At 38.1% G+C, this 24924-nt stretch overlaps 1 protein-coding gene across 3 annotated transcripts in view; it reads right to left on the bottom strand.

The window, feature by feature from the left end:
• The window catches only part of OLFM3 (olfactomedin 3), a 224304-nt gene that overhangs the window by 18647 nt on the left and 180733 nt on the right, over positions 1 to 24924 (bottom strand). For 2 of the 3 annotated variants that reach the window (XM_027536369.1, XM_027536367.1), the window contains exons 3-4: positions 17052 to 17207; positions 12187 to 12406 (exon numbers count right to left, since the gene is read on the bottom strand). In XM_027536369.1, coding sequence (XP_027392170.1) covers positions 12187 to 12406; positions 17052 to 17207 — 376 coding nt within the window. The remainder of the gene's footprint in view (positions 1 to 12186; positions 12407 to 17051; positions 17208 to 24924) is intronic. The other variant, XM_027536370.1, reaches the window with a different exon arrangement.

Genomic DNA, 24924 nt, shown 5'->3' with positions numbered 1-24924 from the left:
CATTACTTTGCCAACAAAAGTCCGTCTAGTCAAGGCTACGGTTTTTCTAGTGGTCATATATGGATGTGTGAGTTGGACTATAAAGAAAGCTGAGTGCAGAAGAATTGATGCTTTTGAACTGTGGTGTTGGAGAAGACTCTTTAGAGTACCTTGGATAGTATGGAGATCCAGCCAGTCCATCCTAAAGGAGATCAGTCCTGTGTGTTCATTGGAAGAACTGATGTTGAAGCTGAAACTCTAATACTTTGGCCATCTGATGCGAAAAGCTGACTCATTTGAAAAGACCCTGATGCTGGGAAAGATTGCGGGCAGAAGAATGGGACGACAGAGGAGGAGATGGCTGGATGGCATCATGGACTCAATGGATATGGGTTTGGGTGGACTCTGGGAGTTGGTGATGGACAGGGAGGCCTGGCATGCTGCTGCGGTTCATGGGGTCGCAAAGAGTTGGACACGACTGAGTGACTGAACTGAACACTGAACTATCTTTTTATGGTTTTGTTGTTGTTTGTCTTTCTGTTCTTACTTCCACAGTTTCTCAGGAAATGTTCTTTGTTCAATGTATTTCATCCAGGTTAGAATCCTGAGGTGAGTGATAGGAGATCTGGTTTCTGAGTCATAATATTAAATCATCATATTATATTGGATAATGTACTTATTTTCTAGGATGGAGTTTTCTCATCTCTGAGATGCAAGTTCTGAAGCTTAACATTTTGTTACTTTAACTAAGGGGACATGGAATGGATAGAAGCTTCTCTTAGAAATGGTTATTAGATTCCTAAGCTAAAGTTCATCTTGTCAAGTGAAATTAATAAATTAAAATTTCAGGAATTTATAAAAACTGGCCGCTTTTTTAGTTATAATTTGTGGTAGTATTAAGTAAACACAGGTATTCTCATTCTGACCAAGCACAGAAGTTACACAGTAAAATAAAAAATAAAAGTCATTTCTGTTTCTTGGTTCCCTCGAACTGGCTTTTGCTCAAGTAAACATTATTTTTCCGACTTTTCTCTCACTTCCTATGAGGACAAAGGAAGCCAGACAGAAAGGATAATTTCCCAAAATGCCTGAAAGATAAATGTTCCTGCAAAAATGATTGGCATAGAAGGAAGTTAGAAGTCTTGCTTCATTGATTTTCTCCTGCTGTGCTCTTCTGTCTGCTGTGAGACACATGAAAATATTAACATTTCTACATATGCATGGTTTTGTATGTTCAGAAAATATACTGAATGGGTAGTTGAAAAAAGTAACCATTTTAATACTCTGAGGATTTTGAGACATTAAGTTTTTTTATGATCTGTTGCAATCCATATTTATCAGTAAGTAGTTCAGGAAAAGATATCATTTGGGATTCCACAGGAAGATCAGTTGTTTGGATCAATGAAGCATAAAAACCATCTGTCTTTTTGTTTATTTCTTTAATATATAATTGTACTTTGTAATATCCTGGACTAGTAGCTCAGGCTTTGAATCCTAAGGCCATGACCATATAAATAAATGGAGTGGCAAATATGTTTATGACTGAATGTTATTTCTTTTCACTTAAGGCTGTTGGAGAACTCATGTAGCAAGAAGTAGATATGATTTGATCTTTGAAGTCTGTTTATTAAAGCTGCTTAGGTTTGTCTCCATCATATATTGGATAGTAAAATCTGCTTATATTTATATTATTTAACCTTTTATTTGCATGTCTAATCTCACCCACCGCACTGCTGAAGGAAAGTTGGGGGATAAGAATGGACATATAGATGCTGTATTGCATGGCTTAGAATGAGTTTTCAGTGCGTGTCTGGTAAATGGGATCAAGAATAACATGTGTCTAAATTCCTCCACTATCCAAAATTAACAGAATTTTACTCTTAAATTATTTTAAAAACTGCGTGAACTTTTTCTGAGCTTAAGCTTATATTATGCATGCATCTTTAAGGAGAAACCTATTTAATATCCAAACTAAATGGAGCAGAATTGTATCCTGAAAACCAGTAATTTGGCAATTCACGCTTGCCTCTGAAAAACACAGGTTTTATATTGTTAAAAGGCTTATAATTTAGTTGTAATCTAGAAAAATGTAGGAAATAGAAAAGGAAGATAAATAATAAACAATTTATGGTAGAACAAAATATATAAAGTACTCCCAAAATGTCATAAAATCACTAGGATTTCAGGGTTCCAGAAGAATGAATCATCAAGTTCATGGACACTATAGAAGTAGCATTCTATATTGTAATTTTGAATTTTAGGAAGAATCAGTTCAGTTCAGTCACTCATTCAAGTTCGACTCTTTGCAAACCCATGGACTGCATCATGCCAGGCTTCCCTATCCATCACCAATTCCCAGAGTTTACTCAAACTCATGTCCATTGATTCAGTGATGCCATCCAACCATCTCATCCTCTGTCCTCCCGCCTTCAAATTTCCTAGCATTAGGGTCTTTTCCAGTGAGTCAGTTCTTTGCATTAGGTAGCCCAATATTGGAGTTTCAGCTTCAGCATCAGTCCTTCCAATGAATATTCAGGACTGATTTCCTTTAGGATAGACTGGTTGGATTTCCTTGCAGTCCAAGGGACTCTTAAAAGTCTTCTCCAACATCACAGTTCAAAAGTATCAATTCTTTGGTTCTCAGCTTTCTTTGTAGTCCAACTCTCACATCCATACATGACTACTGGAAAAACTGTAGCTTTGACTAGACGGACCTTTGTTGGCAAAGTAATGTCTCTGCTTTTTAATATATTGTCTAGGTTGGTCATAGCTTTTCTTCCAAGGAGGAAACGTCTTTTAATTTCATGGCTGCAGTTACTATCTGCAGTGATTTTGGAGTGCCGCCCTGCCCCTCAAAATAAAATCTCTCACTGTTTCCATTGTTTCCCTGTCTATTTGCCATGAAGTGATGGGACCGAATGCCATGATCTTAGTTTTCTGAATGTTGAGTTTTGAGCCAAGTTTTTCACTCTTCTCTTTCACTTAGGAAGAATAGGACTTAGGAAGTGCTTATTCTTCACAGTGAAAAGTGCTATTCTTCACTTAGGAAGAATAGGATTCCAAATCACTCAGTCGTGTCTGACTCTTTTCCACCCCATGGGCTATAGCCTACCAGGCTCCACCGTCCATTGGATTTTCCAGGCAAGAGTACTGGAGTGGATCGCCATTTTATTCTCCAGGGAATCTTCCTGACCCAGGGCTCAAACCAGGATCTCCCATGTTGTAGGCAGATACTTTACTGTCTGAGCCACCAGAGAAGTTCTCAATTTAATTTGAGGAGGTATTCTTATAAATATCTCCCATTAAATCTCCAAGTTAAATCCCAGGCACACAGTTTGACTTTTCTGTTAATTCTTCCTTTCACTGAGATTTTTACTGTCTATTGCTTTAAGTGGTAAGTAGAGCAAAATATAAGGTATTCTGAATGAAATACTGCATTGCTCTTAAAAGAACAGATGGCAACAAAAACCAAGACTAAAAAAAAGGTTGTGTTTTTGTTGTCTTTTTTCCCCAAAAGATAGTTATTTTACAGTTGATGTACACTGATTTATTTCTTGAAAGCAACATAAAGCTTTTTATTTTAAAAATAGTATTTGCTCTCAGAGACCCTATAGACACTAATTTTTACCTATTATGTTTCAGATATTTTATTATATTCTATATAGATTCAACTGAAACAAGACACAGATGATCCCTGACTTCTCAGTGCAGGGATAACTCCATAACATAGTAAAGATTAAAGAAAAGCAAATGGGAATTTTGTGTAAAATATCTGAAGTGCCATGGGGAAGAGGGGTGGGAGCATGTGGGAGACTATGCTAAGGGAATTCAGCCATGTTAAGGAACAATCAGAGAAGTCTCCATAGAAAAGTTGGTATCTGGTCTAAAATTAAAAAGCAAGCTTTGAATTTGGATAAGTAAGGTGGAGAGGAAATTCAGAGTCCAGGAGGGGAAGAAGCATGCAAGATTGAGAAATTGAAAGGATTAGAGTGAGTGCATGATGAGAATTGGAAAGAAAAGGCCGAGTGAGGCAGAATCCATGTCATTGAAACAAACCATGAACAGCTATTTAGATTTAATTTTAAAGGAAAATCATTTAAACATGGTGTGCTATAATTAGATTTGCATTTCAAAAAGAGTATAAATATCTATTGTGGTGGAGCAGGAATGACTTCAGGTAAGGGGAGTGCTTCGGAGGTCTTTGTAGTATTCCATCTGAGAGGTGATGAGTGGTGTTCTTGATTAGGGTGGTGGAAGTGTGGATGTAAAGAGGTGGCTTTGAGAAATCCGTGAGCAAGGGGTAAAGATGTGGTAATTGTGTGTGAGTGAAGTTCAGGGAAGAATCAAAAATGACTCTGACATCTTTCTACAGCAATTGGGTTCTTTTTTTGTTGTTTTTGTTTTTTTTAATTTATTAATTTATTTTTTTTTACTTTACAATATTGTATTGGTTTTGCCATACATCAACATGCATCTGCCATGGGTGTACACGTATTCTGGCCTGGAGAATTCCATGGACTGTATAGCCTATGGGGTCTCAAAGAGTTGGACACAAATGAGCAACTTTCACTTTAGTAACAAAGAAATGCCCAGGATACCTCAGTACATTTAACTCAGTAAATAAATATGGGTTCTGTTTACTGAGTTAAACGTACTGAGGTATCCTGGGCATTTCTTTGTCACTAAAGTGAAAGTGAAAGTTGCTCATTTATGTCCAGCTCTTTGGACCCCATAGGCTATACAGTCCATGGAATTCTCCAGGCCAGAATACAGGAGTGGGTAGCCTTTCCATTCTCCAGGGGATCTTCCCAACCCAGGGATTGAACCCAGGTCTCCTGAAATGCAGACGGATTCTTTACCAGCTGAGCCACAAGGGAAGCCCACTGTGGCTCTGTTACTATGTACCCAACAAAAGATACCATGCGTGAGAAAGAAATCTCAGTCTTTGAACTCAGAAGGATTTGGGATTAGAGTTGCTGCCTCCAACATGTATTTTTGGCAAATTTAAGCTGAGTATCTGTTCCATAAATTGCTAGTAATAATACCCGACCCACAGTTGCTGCAGCAGTTAGGACTAACATACATAAAAAAGCTGGCAGTGTCTGTCAAGCAGTAGGCTCTCAGCATTGCTGCAGTTGTCTGCCTATGTGCTTATTCCCCACAATAATGCAAGCTTCTTGGCAGTAGAATGGCACTGCCTGCTACTCATCTTTGTATCCCCAAATACCTGGTTAAGTGCCAATGCACACTGGAGAGTTAATAAATATTTATTGAATGTACAAATAAGATTATTGTCACAATTTGGTTTTTCTTTTACAACTAATTTGGCATAAACATGATAAAGATTGTAACCCCAGTTGAAATTACTTACAATTTCAAGTTTCTAATGCTGTTACTTCTGTTAAACATCAAGGCTTAGAACTGTTCCTGTAATAGAAGGGTGTGTCTTGTATTTCACTAGATGGCACCAAACCATTGCCCTAAAATAGAACTAACATAAGGAAGTGGGAGAGGAGGGTAAAGGGCTGGAAAGTCAGAAAGCCTGATTATAATCTACATTAGATTTCTATTGGTGATCTCAGGGGTTGTACAAGAGCATTAACTGTGCTTTTCCAGTTAGATTCTCACAGGCATATAATTATAGTTTGCATGCCTTGGAATGTGATATGATTTAATTAAGCACAGGGGACTTATTCAGTCCCTCACAGGAGAAAATTAAGTACTTAGGAAACAGCATTACTCTACCTTATTCAGGCCACTAGGGTGCATTGCTGTTGAAGCTTTTTTTTTCTTCTAATTTTTATTTTCTCTAAAACTTTAATTCCCTAGAAGAAATAAGCTGAATGGTGCCCTAGTGATCTCAGTGTCTTATGACTCCTTCTCATGACCTTATTAAGTTAAACTTTGCAGGCAATGACACTAGTTTGTTTTTTAGTTTCTTAAAATTCGTGTGATGTACACTGACATTTTCCCTAAAAACAAATCAGCTGCAAAGGTGAGTGGAAATGTATTCCTCATAGTTGAAGTTTTATTTTCTTTCCCCAGTCCATTTTTACACTCTACTAATTGCCTGTTGTATGTTGAGGCTTTTGTGAAGAACAAAGATGTCACTGATGGATAAGCCTTCTTGCTCCTGTTACTATATTGCTGATATCATAATTATTCAATATCCCACTCTACATCTGAGCAGCATAGTAGCTGGATTTTAGACCTTTTTGGAACATTGAACTCCTGATATGTTTGTTTTTTTTTCCCTCTACATTTACTGTGAATGGTCCTAATTTTATTTAACATCTATTTTCTGAGTCTGTATGTTCTAATATTTTGATATTCAGGCACTTCTTTATGAGGTACTGCTGGGTAGGCAGCTAGAAGTGTTCACAGAGATAAGTTGGTCCAATCTGTACAAATTTTCAGGGATTATAAAAACTAAGTAAAGTGTTACTCAAATTATAACTTGGTGTCACACAAAGTTATTTATGTATGTATTTTTTGATGTAAATATATGTACCTAACCAAGTACTTCCATTGAAATTGGAGTAATTCTTTTTCTAATGAAAAAATATGAAGATTCACTTATTTTTTCAAGAACCAGTGTGACTCTCACAGTGTCAGGGCTGTCTCTCTCTACCTGGAGATGTTTTCTATATTGTAATTAAGCCAATAGCAAACCTCTTTGCTCAGAGAGTCTCAGTAAATGGTTTTGATGAATTGGCATAAACATGGTGTGATGGAGAAAAGCACCCAAATGTTCCAAACCATTCTTGGGGCAAATAAATGAGTTAGAATCACTGGTTGTGGCACTGGCCTCTTTGTTAAGTGAATAGGGATCTGAGGGTTACCGATAATCTAAAGTGAAGTATTTGTGATGTGAGAACTATTTTCAGTATTTTGTAAGGTCATATCAATTAATCAAAGAGCATTCATCTAATTAAATAAAAAAGTAAATACTAATCTTATTGCTATTTGATATCTATATTTGCTGGGCTGGATGAAGCACAAGCTGGAATCAAGATTGCTGGGGAAATATTAATAACCTCAGATACACAGATGGCACCACTCTTATGGCAGAAAGTGAAAAAGAACTAAAGAGCCTCTTGATGAAAGTGAAAGAAGAAAGACAAAAAGTTGGCTTAAAGTTCAACATTCAGAAAACAAAGATCATGACATTCAGTCTCATCACTTCATGGGAAATAGATGGGGAAACAGTGGAAACAGTGGCAGACTTTATTTTTTGGGCTCCAAAATGACCACAGATGGTGACTGCAGCCATGAAATTAAAAGACGCTTACTCCTTGGAAGAAAAGTTATGACCAACCTGGACAGCATATTCAAAAGCAGAGACATTACTTTGCCAACAAAGGTCTGTCTAGTCAAGGCTATGGTTTTTCCAGTAGTCATGTATGGATGTGAGAGTTGGACTGTGAAGAAGGCTGAGCTCCGAAGAATTGATGGTTTTGAACTGTGGTGTTGGAGAAGACTCTTGAGAGTCCCTTGGACTGCAAGGTGCTCCAACCAGTCCATCCTAAAGGAAATCAGTCCTGAATATTCATTGGAAGGACTGATGCTGAAGCTCAAACTCCAATATTTTGGCCACCTAATGTGAAAAGCTGACTCATTTGAAAAGACCTTCATGCTGGGAAAGATTGAAGGCAGGGGGAGAAGGGGGTGACAGAGGATGAGATGGCTGGATGGCATCACTGACTCAATGGACATGAGTTTGAGTAAACTTAGGGAGTGGGTGATGGACAGGGAGGCCTGGTGTGCTGCAGTCCATGGGGTCGCAGAGTTGGACATGACTGAGTGACTGAACTGAACTGATATCTATATTGTTGCTAGGTTGTATATTTTTGATTAGGTAAAATAAAAATAGAATAGCATGTTTTCAGGTTGTTTTACTTGTTCTTCATTACCTAGATACAGTTTTGGTTCAATAAACTTTTTGTTGTAGTTACCAAAAACATGTTAACTAATTAATACAATTTATTTGACACATTCTTTCAAACCTGTGGTCCATGGTGGAAAATTAATAAAATGAGTCTTTGATATATATTGCTGATTGCAGTCCTGAGGCCTAAGGACACCATAGAGACATTATCCATGTTTCAGTAAGGAGAAATATGTTGAATTTGTGTCTGCATAGATTAACCCTTTTTGTCCCAAATATAATTTTTAATATTGGGGGAGATTCTGTGTCAGAAGTTATATGGATTGGAAAAAACAAACAGCATTGTGAAAGAGCTGAGATAAGTGTAGAATTACCTAACTGTAGTAGACATTTTTTTCCAGCTAAGCAAACTTAGAAAGAGTATATGTCAAAAGTAAGTGAGTAAGTAATTGTTAGTCACTCAGTCATGCCAGACTCTTTGTGACCCCATGGGCTGCAGCCCACCAGACTCCTCTTTCCATGAGACTTTCCAGGCAAGGATACTAGAGTGGGTTACCATTTCCTTCTCCAGGGGATCTTCCCAACCCAGGGATCGAACCTGGGTTTCCTGCACTGCAGGCAGATTCTTTACTGAGTGAGCTACAAGGGAAGCCCTATATGTCAGAAGTAAAGTTCACTTCTAAATAGCAAATCCCAAGAGTTTTCTGTGTTATTCCTTCAAAAACATAACTTGGCACACTCCAAGGTGATGACTAGGTGTAGAGCGTTTCTGTTGCTTGTCTTTGTTTTAATAGAATCCATTTGTGCTAAGTAGGTGCCTGGACTTAGCATACAAAACCAGTGGCTTGGGTTTATTGTAAAATGGTAGGAATGACAGAGCGAATTGATATACAAGGTCTTTAATGGTTCACTAACAACAAATGGACCTCTTCCACATCAAACTGAAGCCCTACATAGACCAGTCCTATGTACTGTCATTTACAGAAAATCTTTACCCAGATGTTTTATGGGCTAACACCACCCTTATGGCAGAAAGTGAAGAGAAACTAAAAAGCCTCTTGATGAAAGTGAAAGAGGAGAGTGAAAAAGTTGGCTTAAAGCTCAACATTCAGAAAACTAAGATCATGGCATCTGGTCCCATCACTTCATGGGAAATAGATGGGGAAACAGTGTCAGACTTTATTTTTTTGGGCTCCAAGATCACTGCAGATGGTGACTGCAGCCATGAAATTAAAAGATACTTACTCCTTGGAAGGAAAGTTACGACCAACCTAGATAGCATATTCAAAAGCAGAGACATTACTTTGCCAACAAAAGTCCGTCTAGTCAAGGCTACGGTTTTTCCAATGGTTATGTATGGATGTGAGAGTTGGATTGTGAAGAAAACTGAGCGCTGAAGAACTGATGCCTTTGAACTGTGGTGTTGGAGAAGACTCTTGAGAGTCCCTTGGACTGCAAGGAAATCCAACCAGTCCGTTCTGAAGGAGATCAGTCCTGGGTGTTCTTTGGATGCTGAAGCTGAAACTCCAATACTTTGGAGTTTCCTCATGTGAAGAGTTGACTCATTGGAAAAGACTCTGATGCTGGGAGGGATTGAGGGCAGGAGGAGAAAGGGATGACAGAGGATGAGATGGCTGGATGGCATCACCGACTCAATGAACATGAGTCTGAGTGAACTCTGGGAGTTGGTGATGGACAGGGAGGCCTGGCGTGCTGCAATTCATGGGTTTGCAAAGAATCGGACACAACTGAGCAACTGAACTGAACTGAAATATGCATTTTAATACTTCTTTGAACCACTAAAGTAACTTAGATATTGAGAGCCCTCAAACAATTCTTTATTTGGGATTTTTTTCTTGTTTGGTGCAGACATCATTTAGCAAGCTATAAAATCAGTCTGTACATAGAACTAAATTATTTCTTGATTAAAAAAAGAATAAAATATAACAGCAGAATTTATGTCAGTAATGTTTACCTATTTTCCATTTGCAGTAAACTCCACAGTTTGAATTATAAAAGCAAACCATATAAAGGAGTTTTTAAGTGTTGTATTAAATGACTTTTCCCTTGCTTAGTCCTATGCCATCTTGACACAAATATGTGGCTGAAGGAGATAATTTTTTTTTGTAAGTAAAAGAGATTATTCTGTTAGTTTTTGAAATACCTAATATTTACTCTGTTGAAAGTTTAGAAATTGTTATAGGACTGCTTATAGAATTAATTTATTCAGCAAACTTTACTAATTTAATAAGATTTTTAGGCACTGAGAGATACAGTACTTAGAGTGAATATCATAGACACTGTACTTATTCTTGTGGAACAAAACTCTAACAAAAGAGTCATCCAGTTACACACAAAATGATAATGAAACATGGAAAGTCCAATCATTGATGAGATATCAAGATTTGAGAGCACCTAGCAGGAATGCAGAGGGTACGGGGGGAGGGCTGTGAAGATTCTGGTGAGGCATAACATTTAAATTGAGACCTGCAAAATGAATAAGACTTTGTCACCTGTGGCAAGTGAAAGTGTATTTATTGATAAAGAAAAGATAAACAGAGGAGAGAGTGTTTCAGGAAAAGGGACAAACCAAGCCTCAATACGGTCCTATGGTTAGAGTGTAGACCACGTGTGAAACTGGGACGTAGTGTGTAAGGGGAGAAAAGACAGGACCTGAAGTGAGGATGTGGGCTTCCCAGCTGGTACTAGTGGTAAAGAACTCACCTGCCAGTGCAGGAGATGTAAGAATCATGGGTTTGATCCCTGGGTCGGGAAGATCCCCTGGAGAAGGAAATGGCAGCCCACTCCAGTATTCTTGCCTGGAGAATCACATAGACAGAGGAGTCTGGTGGGCTGCAGTCCATGGGGTCACAAAGAGTTGGACATTACTGAAGTGACTTAGCAGCAGCAGGAGCAATGAGGATGTAGGGAGGACCACACATGAAGGGCATCCTAAGCCTCATGCCCTAGGAGCAACTGTATCCTAGGGCATAAGGGAAGCATAGGAGATTTTAAATAGAGGAAAATCATTTCAGATTTATATTTTAAAAAGTCTCTTTGGCAATAATGTGGACAGTGGGTGGAGAAGAGCAAGTAGTGGAATCTACTCAAGTCATGACTTTAGGTGAAAAAGTATGGACTTTGCATGATGAGAAATAGGAACTGAGGGTTATTGCACATGTGTTTACCCTTGGGGGTTTATGTTACTGCCTTCTGATTAATTTTTTTGGATTCTCTTGGAAATCCTGAGATGACTGCTGTAGGGCCTCCCATGTGGTTATTCCCCACTTTATTTTGAGATTGTGATTACTGAATGCAACATTTTGCAATTCAGCTGTTTTTATCATTTGGATTGCATCTGTAAAAGAAGTAGTCTTTAAAATGTTCTTGTAAGTCATCCAAATTTTAAGTATTTATATTTATTCTCTGAATGTTTTTTTACTAGAAATTCTTGTTTTCAAATTCTTCAGTCCTCTTCCCAGTTTATTTCATATTCTAGAAAAGTTTTTCTTTTCCTTGAGAGAACACTTTCTATGGTTATTGAGCACCCCCCTTCCAAATCCTATCATATCACATCAACAACTAAAACATTATTTCTAAATGGACTTACAACCCCTCCTTATTCAATTCGTAGACCCTTATTTATTTCATATGTTACAAACTAGCCTCCTGATGACTTCAATTGAGTAATTAGCTTATGCATGCAACAGAAAAGTTTGTAAACTCAGACCAGGTTGAACCACATATTTTAGTAGTTAAGAATTCGAGTCCATGACTCAAGTCAAATGCTTGGCCCCTTGTAGAGCACATATGCATTTGAGTAGGTGCCTCCTTTTTATTTCTTGAGTGGATCAGATCATGTGATGGCAGCTCTGCATGGTAGAGGAATGGTTGTCGTTTCCTTTAACATGGCTGTTTCACATTTGTTCCCAGGGCAATATCCTTTTCCCCAGTCTCTAACTTGCTCCACTACCTGAAATGGCTTCCCTCTTCCCAAGCAGTGATTGATCATCACCTATCCTCTCTGTCTGAAACAAAACTTATTATTTTCATAGTGTAGCTGATAGAATTGCTGTGTCTGTCAGACCTCTTTATTTCAAGTGATCAAACAGTCACAGGGTGCTCTGAAAGTCAGGCAGCCATTAATCAGAATGACCAGGAATGCTTAAGCCTTTAAGGAACACTTGCTTTACACTTAGAAAGCAGGCACTAGTTTCCCTATAATTAGGAGTTCATGACTATTTGCAAAATGCAAGAGAGCAGTTTTCATTGACACTACTTAAAAACACAAGCTGGACAAATGGAATTGCTCTACTCACTTAGCTTCTTCATGCAGTCACGAAGTCTGGTTTCCAAGCTGAGCACCCTCTGATGTAGCTCCTCATAGTCATAGGCACCGATCTCCTCCTGAATTCCCGTGAGGACAGCAGACAGATTCCGGATTTCCTCCTTGAATTGGGTGATTAACTTGGCATCTGTTTTGTACTGTTCTAGCACAGGAATCAAAGGCAGGAGCTCGTCCATCTTCTCTTTCAGCTCCTGTGAAAAGCAGCCAGTTGTTTCTGAGAGTCACTTAACCAGATCAAGCAGCTACATTCTTCTTCATGATGCTACAGGAAGATTATTAAAAAAGATTCATAATGCCTTACTGATTTTTTTATTGAAATTGGGTATTTCAGGAGCATGTAAGTGGCCACATGATCATTAGTAGTAAATCCACTTATCTCACGATTCAGTACAAGAACATCTCTTTAAATGGTTAGATGATTTTCTATGCAACGAACTGATCCTTATCATAATGACAGAACTTCCTATGGTAGCAGTTAGGGGTTTATGTAAAATATTGCTTTCTGGTGACTTTTTATAAAGTGAACAATGCATTATTTACTCAGGAAATATCAGTATGGTCCATCTTCTAAATATGAATTATTATAAATAGGTCAAATACCCTGTTTAGCCAAGTCTACTTACCCATTAACTAATTATCAATAATATAAGGGTATTTATAGAAAATTTTGAACCCTGGAAGAGCTTTACACTAACAGAGTTTTTCCAATTTTAGGCTTGTTCCATTCCTCCCTTCTACTCCTCCCTCTTTTTAATATCCTTCTTAGCACAGCATCATTAGGAATGTAAGTTCATCAAGTATAAAAAAATCATGCAAAGCTTTGCAAAGCTCAAAGAAATGTATGTTGCTGTTTACTGTTTTGAATTATTACTTATATTCTGACTTCATTTGCCTTAGCATAGGTAATTTAGAGCTCGTTATGTAGGGCAGAGTTGCTTACCAGTGTAGTAAATTAACTCTTTCAAGGACTAAGGTGGTTATGATTCATGTAATAAATGAGCATAGAGTTTTTTGAAACGGAAACACTGATTTTTGTCTAGAGAACAAGAAATATACTTTGCCAATGCAGTTTTTCCCTCATTCTTATTTTAGGAATGAGTTTCTGGCCGTGTCACCTTTTTTTTTCCTTTCCTTTAAGTTGATGGTGGTACCCAGTAAAAATATTCCATGAGTTTGATTCAGTTGTAAATTTATTACAAATTTTCTCATTTGTGGAAGAGCTGTTACTGCTATGATCACTTGAGAATAATCCATAGGTGTTGTCAGAAACCATGCTGTATGCTAACTAATTTAAGGAGCTGAAAATTGCATTTTACAATTACGTTTAGAAGATGTCGTTACTGTCAATGTGTTAAAATAACAAGAGCTCCCATTGCCACCCTGATTTATGGGCTTCTGTATCTTGTGGGGAAATTTCCATGTGTTCTGTAAGACTGGAATTCTCAGCATTTATCTGTATGTCCATGTTGAGTGGGAGGGAGCAGAGGGTCTTAATGATGAGAAACATTAATAAATATCACAGTCAAAAGGCAGAGTTGCAGAGCTTTGCTCATTTTAGGGTCTCATTTTGAAATAAACTTCTTAGTTTGAGCATTTTGTGCTATCCCTAAAGGAAGACACAATTGCTTCATTAGAATTTTAATGAGAAGAGTGCTGATAGTACCATTTGCTGCACATTATAACAACTGTTACAGTGATGAGTTTTACATTCTACTTATGGGTATATTGAAAAGAGAGCAATTCAGATGACATTTTCGGTGGCATTTTATTTCCCCTAAGCTAAAATCTATATATAGATATGGGTAAAAGTGTTAGTCACTCGCCTATGTCTGACTCTTTATGGCCCCATAGACTGTAGCTCATCAGTCTTCTTGTCCGTGGAATTCTCCAGGCAAGAATACTGGGGTGGGTTGCTATTCCCTTCTCCAGGGGATCTTTCTGACCCAGGGATCGAACCTATATCTCCTGCACTACAGGCAGATTCTTTACCATCTGAGTTACCAGTTTATACGTATATAAATTTTGGAATCTTTTCAAAAATTTATAATTCAATTATTGGCAGTCAGTTCTAACTCAGGGCAATTGTCAGAGAGCAATGGAAAGTCTAACTAATGTATGTATCAAATACTTAAAATATGAAAGTAGAGTAACACAGATCTGTGTGCTTAATAATCCTTTCTTGAATTCCACATTCTACTACATTGCTCTTATAGCAAAGAGTATAGCTAGACTGTCTTACCCAACCAAGATCTCTTCATAGAAGAAAACAGTCTCAAGTATGATATCTGAGACTTTTTTTTTTTAATCATAAAGGATATGGAAGATACAACATACTTAGATTTTTTGGCAAGTTGAAGATGGTGTGCTAGAGGAGGATTTTCTTCCAAGGTAAACGTATTAAATGGTAAACTTACTTTTGGAATGTGCCATTTCTTCTTCTCAAATATGGCAGCTCAGCAGCTAGAGCAAAATCTGACTCGTGGTAGGACTTGGTGAATAAACACATTCAGCAAGTATATATTGAGCATTTAATTATTATTATTATATTTAATTCAGAGAACTATGGTTTAGTTGGAGAGGCAATGTAGCACTGGTTTAAAGAGGTTTAACTTAGGAGTTGGACTTTGTAGTTCTGATACATATTAGATATACGATCCTAGATGAGTTGCATGATTTCTTTGTACATGAGTTTCTTCATCTGAATCATGGGAATAAGCATAGTGTCTACCTTACAGGATTTTTGTGAGGATTAAAGTAGTTAATATATAATATATTTAAAGTTATTGAAACTATATGTTGAATACATGTAATTCTTCAGAAAAAATGATGCTATTATCATTATTGCTGCATGAATTTTGACATACAAGTTCAGTATATACATGGATTACATGAACTAGGAAAATCAAAATCATTATGTCCTATGATGCCGCCTGAAAATTAAGTTTTCTTATCGGCAACTTGTCTGCTGCTAGACACACTTACAGAATAGGCAGTTTTCTCTCTCTTTTATTTTTTCTCCCAGCCTTGTATCTTTTTGTTTCTTTGTCTCCTATCTTCTCCCTAAAGTTCCCATAGATGCACATACATCATCATGTGTCACCAACTCTGCCAGCCCTGGTCCTGCAAGCAGTTCTTTGGCATGAGTTCTATGTTGTCCATCTAACTTTGAATGATTTTCACTTTGAGCCAGAAACTCCGAGCTCCTCTCCTTCTGTCCCTCTTCCTTTCTGGGAATGCTCCCTAGGCGCTGTAAGTGCCGGCTTGTCATTTCTTACTTGGTTGATGGCTGCAGCATCAGGCTCACTGTATTGCTGTATACCCTAATCTTGAATATTGAAAATTGACATAGAAAATCTTTTGGTTTTCTTGCTCTCCTGTGTGATTTAATATTTTCTGGGGAAGAAAGTGAGCACTAGTCCAAAACCATTTTCTTGATTATTGGTAAATCTTTCCCTGAAAAGATTTTTGATAACCCTTCCCGTGAAGTTGTCTAAACAAAATTAATCACTTCTCCCTTTGTGCTGTCAAGTAATGTTTATGCCTCTTTTTACTGTCAGTGTGACCAGTTTGTTATGTCTCTTTCACAGAAGAGAGTTTATGTGTTATATACCCAGCAGAGGGCCCAACACTGTTTTGTGCACACTATGTGCTCAATAAATATTGGTTAAAATTAATTTGTTTGCTTGTCAACCTTATATCCTTCTGTGTTTACCATTTCTCCATAAATTCTCTATCCTTCTAAGTTTGCTTATTGTCTCATTCACAGTAATCTTTCAATTTATTTTTATTTTCTAGGCCTTGCTCTGATTTGTTATAGTTTCTTAACCTTCTGGCTTTGCTTGCTTCTCTCTTTAACCTCAAGATTCATCACGTTAGTCCCCTCTCTCATCAGTACCCTGAACTTCCTTACCCTCTTGTCCTTCTTTTGTATCTTTCTGATAAAACTTTAAAACTGGCTCTCTATTCAGGCTCCTGAGCAGCAATGAAGGAAATGACAAAACAATGATAATTTCTGCCATATTAAACTGTGTCATCCAGAGATCCTATTTTGTGACCCTATCTCCCTGCCAATCACAGTTATGTGTGAAAATAACTTCTGATGTTTGACCAAGAACTTGAATTCAGGACCATTCCCTCAGCCTTAGCAATGAATCTTACTTCCTAGTTGGCAGGGAAAGCAGAGGCTATTATGTTTGTAAAATCTTAGTCTGTTTTATAAACTATGTCCTGTGCCTTTGTCAGGCAGACTGTGTCTTTTTCATAGAAGATCAAATGGCATTATCATGGTCAGATTTTATTTCAGTCTACGACAGTGTCACATAGTGTGCTCAAAAGCACCATTTCTCCATTTTCAGTGTTTCTAGATACTCAATAATGGCTTAAAACATGAAAAAAAAAAAACTTTATTTGTAAATAGTGAAACCAACCCTCTTCTATGTGCGGTTAATAATGGTGGTATTATTGCTTCTTTTAATAATTTATAGTCTCTATATTTCTCCTCATATTAGCAAGGCATAAAATCATCATAAAGTCTTTGACAAATTTAGTTATTGATTTTCCTATATTTCCCATTGGCATACACATTGAAATGCCTTTAAATCTATCCACAATATCCATCTAGCTCAAGGAGGGTGAGGCTGTTTTTAGAGCAAGTTTTCTATGCATTCCAACCAGCTAATGGTCAGTTTCAGTGGAGAGATGATTGATGTCCCCATTGAGTCCTGAACCTTATGCATATGGGCCGATGAACAGTTATTTCTAGCTGAGTGTCATGGTGGCTGTCCGTTGTACTCAGTGTCTTATTTGTATTAATAAGACAGCTGAAGTCACACCTACTTGAAAATGCTTGGTCATTAGTGTCTTCCGGTCATCTTCAATCTGCCGAAACTTGGCTTTCAGCCCTTTCATTTGTGTTTCCATTTTTAGGACGTATTGGAAATCTCTTTGAGTTCTCAAGTTTAAGACTTCAATAGATTGGGACATATTCTGAACCTGTTAAACAAGAACACTGGCTGTACATTATTGTCTATACTACTGAGGTATATGCAAAAAAAAAAATCAGTTTTTTCCACTAATAAAACTGTCAGTGCCAAATCCATAATTACATTTCCACAGGACATACTTTCAGAAGGCAATTCTTCATACGAAACATTCCAATAATGTAGCAAAAGAAAATTACTGCTAGGCAGGAAATAATAAAATGAACATTCTAGCATTAGAAATGACTAAATATAAATAAGAATTTGATATATCATAATAATAAATTAAAAAAAAAAAGAATATTCATTCCAGGGCTTAGTAAGCTTATGATGGCTCAATCTGTTAAATGTTAAGATAAGTTGTTTCTATCAGTACTAAATCTGACATCCTCAAAGTCTGGGATGCAGAGCAATTTTGGGGGTAGTGAAGTGTCCAACAGATCTAGAATGCATTTATTCCAGTACAGTCACTTCAGGCTGCATGTGCTGTACTCCCAGGGGTGAGGCTGAATTGAGCAAGATGAATGGTAGTAGGGCTGGGACACCTCCTAACTTGGAGAGGGTACTGTTGAAGAGACCTGGAAATCCCTTTGCTGTTCACCTTTAACTGTCACAACATTATAAATTTGCTATTCCCCAATACAAAATGAAAAATTTTAAATGATGTGCATCAAGATATGGAAGGATTATAAGAGTACATATTAAGTGGTTGATATTATTTTCCTGGTGGGTGGTGAGATATGGGTGAGAAGAGAAGTAACAAAATAAATATTGCAGAAAGATGTCCCTGGTAATTATTATATAGAAATCCATCTGCATACATAAATGAATATATGAAAGCATGGTCAAAAATGGTGAGATTCCAGGTGGGTTTTGCTTCATTTGGGCTTCCCTGGTAGCTCATCTGGTTAAGAATCTGCCTGCAATTCGGGACACCCTGGGTTCGATCCCTGGGTTGGGAAGATCCCCTGGAGAAGGGAACAGCTACCCACTCCAGTATTCTGGCCAGGAGAATTCCATGGACTGTATAGTTCATGTGGTCACAGAGTCCAACTCAGCTGAGTGACTTTCACTTGCTTCATTTAATATATTTTAATCTGTTATTCCATATGTTTTAAAATAAACATGTATTATTTATATAACACATAAAAACTTATTTTCATTGTAAAACTTGTGAATTACAAATAAGAAAGGGATGATTTGTTCAAAGAAAAATTTCTATCATCAGGTAAAGTCACAGAGCTTAGTGGACCAGCTACTTTTAAAGAGCCCATTGTCAATACATCCCTCAGATCTAGACTATTCAGAAAAGATAGTGAATTCTTCTGCTTTGGCTTGCCTCAGTTCCTCCACTATTTTTTCCCCAGAGGTCATATTTTTCTGTTTCTCTTTCAGCTGTCTTAATGGATAGTCCTGTCCTTTACAAATCTTGTCTTTCAAGACATACTACAATCTCACTTATATTAACCTAATTGTGAATTGTGTGTGAATGGGAAGCACAAAAGTGGCTGTCCTTCTGTAAATTCCCTGAGGTTAGATGCTGTGTCTTATTCATACCTTTTACTCCCAAGACCTTACACAGAACCCGGGATGGAATAATTGCTCAATAAATATCTACTGGGTAAAATTATCTTATTTTTATCTATTGGGTAAAATTACCACAGACTTGTCTAACTCCATGAAACTGTGAGCCATGCCATGTAGGGCCACCCAAGACAGATGGGTCATGGTGGAGAGTTCTGACAAAATGTAGTGCACTAGACAAAGGAATGGCAAACCACTTCAGTATTTTTGCCTTGAGAACCCCATGAACATTATGAAAAGGCAAAAAAGATAAGACACTGAAAGATGAACTCCCTAGGTCGTTAGGTGCACAATATGCTACTGGAGATCAGAGGAGAAATAACTCCAGAGAATGAAGAGAGGGAGCCAAAGCAAGAACAACACCCAGTTGTGGATGTGACTGGTGATGGAAGCAAGGTCTGATGCTGTAAAGAGCAATATTGCATAGGAACATGGAATTTAGGTCCATGAATCAGAACAAATTCGAAGTGGTCAAACAGGAGATGATAAGAGTGAACGTTGACGTTTTAGGAATCAGAGAACTAAAATGGACTGGAATGTGTGAATTTAACTCAGACGACCATTATGTCTACTACTATGAGTAAGAATCTCTTAGAAGAAATGGAGTAGCCATCATAGTCAACAAAAGAGTCTGAAATGCAGTACTTGGATGCAATCTCAAAAATGACAGAATGATCTCTGTTCATTTCCAAGGCAAACCATTCAATATCATGGTAATCCAAGTCTATGCCCCAACCAGTAATGCTGAAGAAGCTGAAATTGAATAGTTCTATGAAGACCTATAAGACCTTCTAGAACCAACACCCAAAAAAGATGTCCTTTTCATTATAGGGGACTGGAATGCAAAAGTAGGAAGTCAAGAAACACCTGGAGTAACAGGCAAATTTGGCCTTGGAATACACAATGAAGCAGGGCAAAGACTAATAGAGTTTTGCCAAGAGAACACACTGGTCATAGCAAACACCCTCTTCCAACAACACAAGAGAACACTGTACACATGGACATCACCAGATGGTCAACACCAAAATCAGATTGATTATATTCTTTGCAGCTGAAGATGGAGAAACTCTATACAGTCAGCAAAAACAAGACCGGGAGCTGACTGTGGCTCAGATCATGAACTCCTTATTGCCAAATTCAGACTTAAATTGGAGAAAGTCGGGAAAACCACTAGAAAATTTAGGTATGCCCTAAATCAAAACCCTAATGATTGTACAGTAGAAGTGAGATATAGATTTAAGGGACTAGATCTGATAGACAGAGTGCCTGGTGAACTATGGACAGAGGTTCATGACATCGTACAAGAGACAGGGAGCAAGACCATCCCCATGGAAAAGAAATGCAAAAAAGCAAAATGGCTGTCTGAGGAGGCCTTACAAATAGCTGTGAAAGAGAAGTAAAACGCAAAGGAGAAAAGGAAATAAATAAACATCTAAATGCAGAGTTCCAAAGAATAGCAAGAAGAGATAAGAAAGCCTTCCTCAGTGATCAGTGCAAAGAAATAGAGGAAAACAATTGAATGGGAAAGACTAGAGATCTCTTCAAGAAAACTAGAGATACCAAGGGAACATTTCATGCTAAGATGGGCTCAATGAAGGACAGAAATGCTGTGAAACTAAGAGAAGCAGAAGATATTAAGAAGAAGTGGCAAGAATACACAGAAGAACTGTACAAAACAGATCTTCACGACCCAGATAATCATGATGATGTGATCACTCACCTATAACCAGACATCCTGGAATATAAAGTCAAGTGAGCCTTAGGAAGAATCACTACGAACAAAGCTAGTGGAGGTGATGGAATTCCATTTGAGCTCTTTCAAATCCTAAAATTTGATGCTGTGAAAGTGCTGCCCTCAATATGCCAGCAAATTTGGAAAACTTAGCAGTGGCCACAGAACTGGAAAAGGTCAGATTTCATTCCAATTCCAAAGGCAATGCCAAAGAATGCTCAAACTACCGCACAGTTGCACTCATCTCCTACACTAATAAAATAATGCTCAAAATTCTCCAAGTCAGGCTTCAGCAATAAGTGAACCATGAACTTCCAGATGTTCAAGCTGGTTTTAAAAAGGCAGAGGAACCATAGATCAAATTGCCAACATCCACTGGATCATCGAAAAAGCAAGAGAGTTCCATAAAAACATCTATGTCTGCTTTATTGATTATGCCAAAGCCTTTGTGTGGATCACCACAAACTGTGGAAAATTCTTCAAGAGATGGGAATACCAGACCACCTGACCTTCCTTTTGAGAAACCTGTATGCAGGTCAGGAAGCAACAGTTAGAACTGGACATGGAAGAACAGACTGGTTCCAAATAGGAAAAGGAGTACATCAAGGCTGTATATTGTCACCCTGCCTATTTAACTTCTATGCAGAGTACATCATGAGAAACGCTGGGCTGGAAGAAGCACAAGCTGGAATCAAGATTGCCAGGCAAAATATCAGTAATCTCAGATATGCAGATGATACCACCCTTATGGCAGAAAGTGAAGAGGAACTAAAGAGTTTTTTGATGAAAGTGAAAGAGGACTGTGAAAAAGTTGGTATAAAGCTCAACATTCAGAAAACGAAGATCATGGCATCTGGTCCCATCACTTCATGGCAAATAGATGGAGAAACAGTGGAAATAGTGGCAGACTTTATTTTGGGGGGGCTTCAAAATGACTGCAGATGGTGATTGCAGCCATGAAATTAAAAGATGCTTCCTCCTTGGAGGAAAAGTTATGACCAACCTAGATAGCATATTAAAAAGCAGAGACATTACTTTGCTAACAAAGGTCCATTTAGTCAAGGCTATGGTTTTTCCAGTAGTCACGTATGGATGTGAGAGTTGGACTATAAGGAAAGCTGAGCACTGAAGAATTGATGCTTTTGAACTGTGGTGTTGGAGAAGACTTTTGAGAGTCCTTTGGACTGCAAGGAGATCCAACCAGTCCATCCTAAAGGAGATCAGTCCTGGGTGTTCATTGGAAGGACTGATGTTGAAGCTGAAACTCCAATACTTTGGCCACCTGATGTGAAGAGGTGACTCATTTGAAAGGTCCCTGATGCTGGGAAAGATTGAAGGCAGGAGGAGAAGGAGACATAGACCATGTGGTGGCTGGATGGCATCACTGACTCAGTGGGCATGAGTTTGAGTAAACTCTGGGTGTTGGTAATGGATAGGGAAGCCTGGCATGCTGCTGTCCATGGTGTCACAAGGAGTAGGATATGACTGAGCGACTGAACAGAACTGAAAATTATCTTTGGCTTTCAGTAGCAATAAAAAGTAACAAGTTAATATTTTAAGAAATATGTCTTTCTCCTGTCATTGGTTAGGCTATAGTATTACATGGCTCTGAAATATTTCTTAATTTACTATCATTCCTACATTCAGAAAGCTTTGTTTAAAAAAATCTTTGATTCAGCACAAAATTACTGAGGCAACATTGAAAGCCTGGTGACTGCATCTTAGATAAATGCAGTGCTTTCAAAATAATTTTCAGCTCCCTTATGGTTAAGCATGAAAGAGGAAAAGCCATTTGTGTTAAAGAAACACTTGACACATTTAAATGCGGTATTTGTCTATGAAGACAGTCATCATTTGCATGGCCAATATTCTCCTAGGATTTCTGTGTACTTTGGTAGAGTCCACAGAGTTAAGGAAGATCCCCTGGAGGAGGGCACGGCAACCCACTCCAGTATTCCTTTCTGGAGAATCCCTGTGGACAGAGAAGTCTGGTGGGCTATAGACCATGGGGCCGGAAAGAGTCGGACCTGACTGAGTAACTAAGCACAGCACACAGAGTTAGAAATTGATAGACAAGTGAGATATTATGGATAGTTAAAACACCCTCTCTTTTATTTTGCCTCTAAGTTACCCTATGAAGTTAATTTTCAACTTTATTTGTGTTATGGGAAAATGTACTGAGAGAATTTTTGCTGAGACTTAATTGTGACCTTCAATATTGAATAATCATATATAATTATAAGAACTACCTTTGGGATGTGACTAGAGATGGAATAGTCTAGTTGGGAAGGATGGTTCTGGGCTGCCTTTTGCTCTTCCTGATGGCTGTACCTCAGACCATTTACTTTCCCACTGGTCATGGAGACCCACTGAGAATCAGTTTCTTGCTGAGACTAGAGACTGGACCCCCACCAGCATTACACTTGTGGGAAGGAGACTTCCTCCTTTGTTAGTCTGCTTATCACTGATGTTCTTCCATTCAGCTGCCTACTCATGTCTCTCTCCACGGTGTGGCAAGCTTATTGTCCCCCTTCATTCATAGTTTTTTTTTTTTTTTTAATTCTTTATTTATCCTGTTAATTAGGATAAAGGAAATATCTGAGTCCTTTCTAAACTTAAACACAAATTAACTTAGATTTTCACCCCCATTTATAATTAGCGTCCAACTCTTTGCAGACCCCATGGACCGTAGCTGGCCAGGCCCCTCTGTACATGGAATTCTCCAGGCAAGAATACTGGAATGGTTGCCATTCCCTTCTCCAGGGGATTTTCCTGATCCAGGAATCAAAGCTGGGTCTTCCGCTTTGCAGGCAGATTTTTTTACTGTCTGAGCCACCAGAGAGGCCATGATTAATGCAGAGGCTACTTAAAAAATTAATAATAAAGCCCTACAGTTCAGTATGCTTGGATAGCATTGGGGTTAACACAACTAAACAGGTATTTCATTACTGTAGGTCTCCACGGATCCTTTAATATTAAACTCTGTGATGGAAATCTTCAAGAGTGATGTATCATGTACTGTTGTTTAAAATTATTTTATTGGAAGGATGTCACCAGCTTCCTCTTCCAAAAATCACATTTTAGGCAATATTGACCTAGACAATGGAGGTATGTACAGAGAAGCTAAATAGCTGACAGACAAACTTTTTTTAGGTAAAAGATTTTAGCTGGGACACACTAAGGCCTGATGTATTGTAAAACCAATTGTAATCTTTCTAATATTTAGAAGTATAAATGTACTTGTTTAAAATATTTTACAGAGCTTGTATTAAATAATTGTGGGTACCATAAGTGGCATTTTGAATGACGCTGGCATGGTGTTAGAAAATGCAAAATTGATCTGGTATGGATTCACAGTCTACTGATTGAGTGGCAATGATAAGGTTTTTAGCCTCAAAGAGCACCATTTTCCTTTTAGGTAAACTTCGAAGGACATCTGCCTGCTATGAAATTGGAATGGAGCAGATACAAATATAATAGATGGGAACTATTGTTATTAATATTATTCTTATTATGAGTATTCCCTTATATGATTAAATCAATCCTTTGGTTAATAGTGAAATGGGCTACTTAATGGTCAGGCTTCTATTTGCTGTCTGGTACCTTGGATATTTGTAAAGCTATGAAGTCAATAGGGGCTTCCCTGGTGGCTCAGATAGTAAAGAATTTGCCTGCAATGCGGGAGACCCAGTTTTCATCCCTGGGATGGGAAGATCCCCTGGAGAAAGAAATGGCAACACTGTAGTATTCTTGCCTGTAGAATCCCATGGACAGAGGAGCCTGGTAGGCTATAGTCCTTGGGATCGCAAAGTGTCACAAAGAAGTGACTGAGCCACTGACCATATCACGTTTTCAGAGAAGTCAGCAAGGGACTGGCTGAATCTGAGTGAACTCCGGGAGTTGGTGATGGAGAGGGAGGCCTGGCATGCTGCGATTCATGGGGTCGCAAAGAGTCGGACACGACTGCGTGACTGAACTGAACTGAAGATACTGTTAATAAATTTTGTCTTTTGTCATTTAGGTATTGAATTTTTAAAGATGTAATTTTCTAGAATTTCTTTAAAGCTAAACAAATTGCTTATTGAATGGTGTGGTCATATAAATTTCAGTGATTGCTTTCAATCGGTTACCTTTAGTTGTACTCTTCTTGCCTCATTCGTCCTTCACAAATTTTAGGTTTTATTATAGCTCTGGAATACATTTCACTCTGGACATGTAGAGAGTATTATCTACTTCCTGACTTTCCCAGTTTATTTTAATTTTTCAACTGATTTTTGAGCCAATGTCTATTTTTAGATGTGTGTATGCAATAATATTGGAGAAGGCAATGCACCCCACTCCAGTGACTCTTGCCTGGAAAATCCCATGGACGGAGGAGCCTGGTGGGCTGCAGTCCATGGGGTCGCTGGGAGTC

The sequence above is a fragment of the Bos indicus x Bos taurus genome, chromosome 3 (genome assembly GCF_003369695.1).
Source record: "Bos indicus x Bos taurus breed Angus x Brahman F1 hybrid chromosome 3, Bos_hybrid_MaternalHap_v2.0, whole genome shotgun sequence".
NCBI classification, from domain to species: Eukaryota; Metazoa; Chordata; class Mammalia; order Artiodactyla; family Bovidae; genus Bos; species Bos indicus x Bos taurus.
Note: the sequence above shows the minus strand (reverse complement) of the source record. Positions and strands in the feature narration are given on the sequence as shown.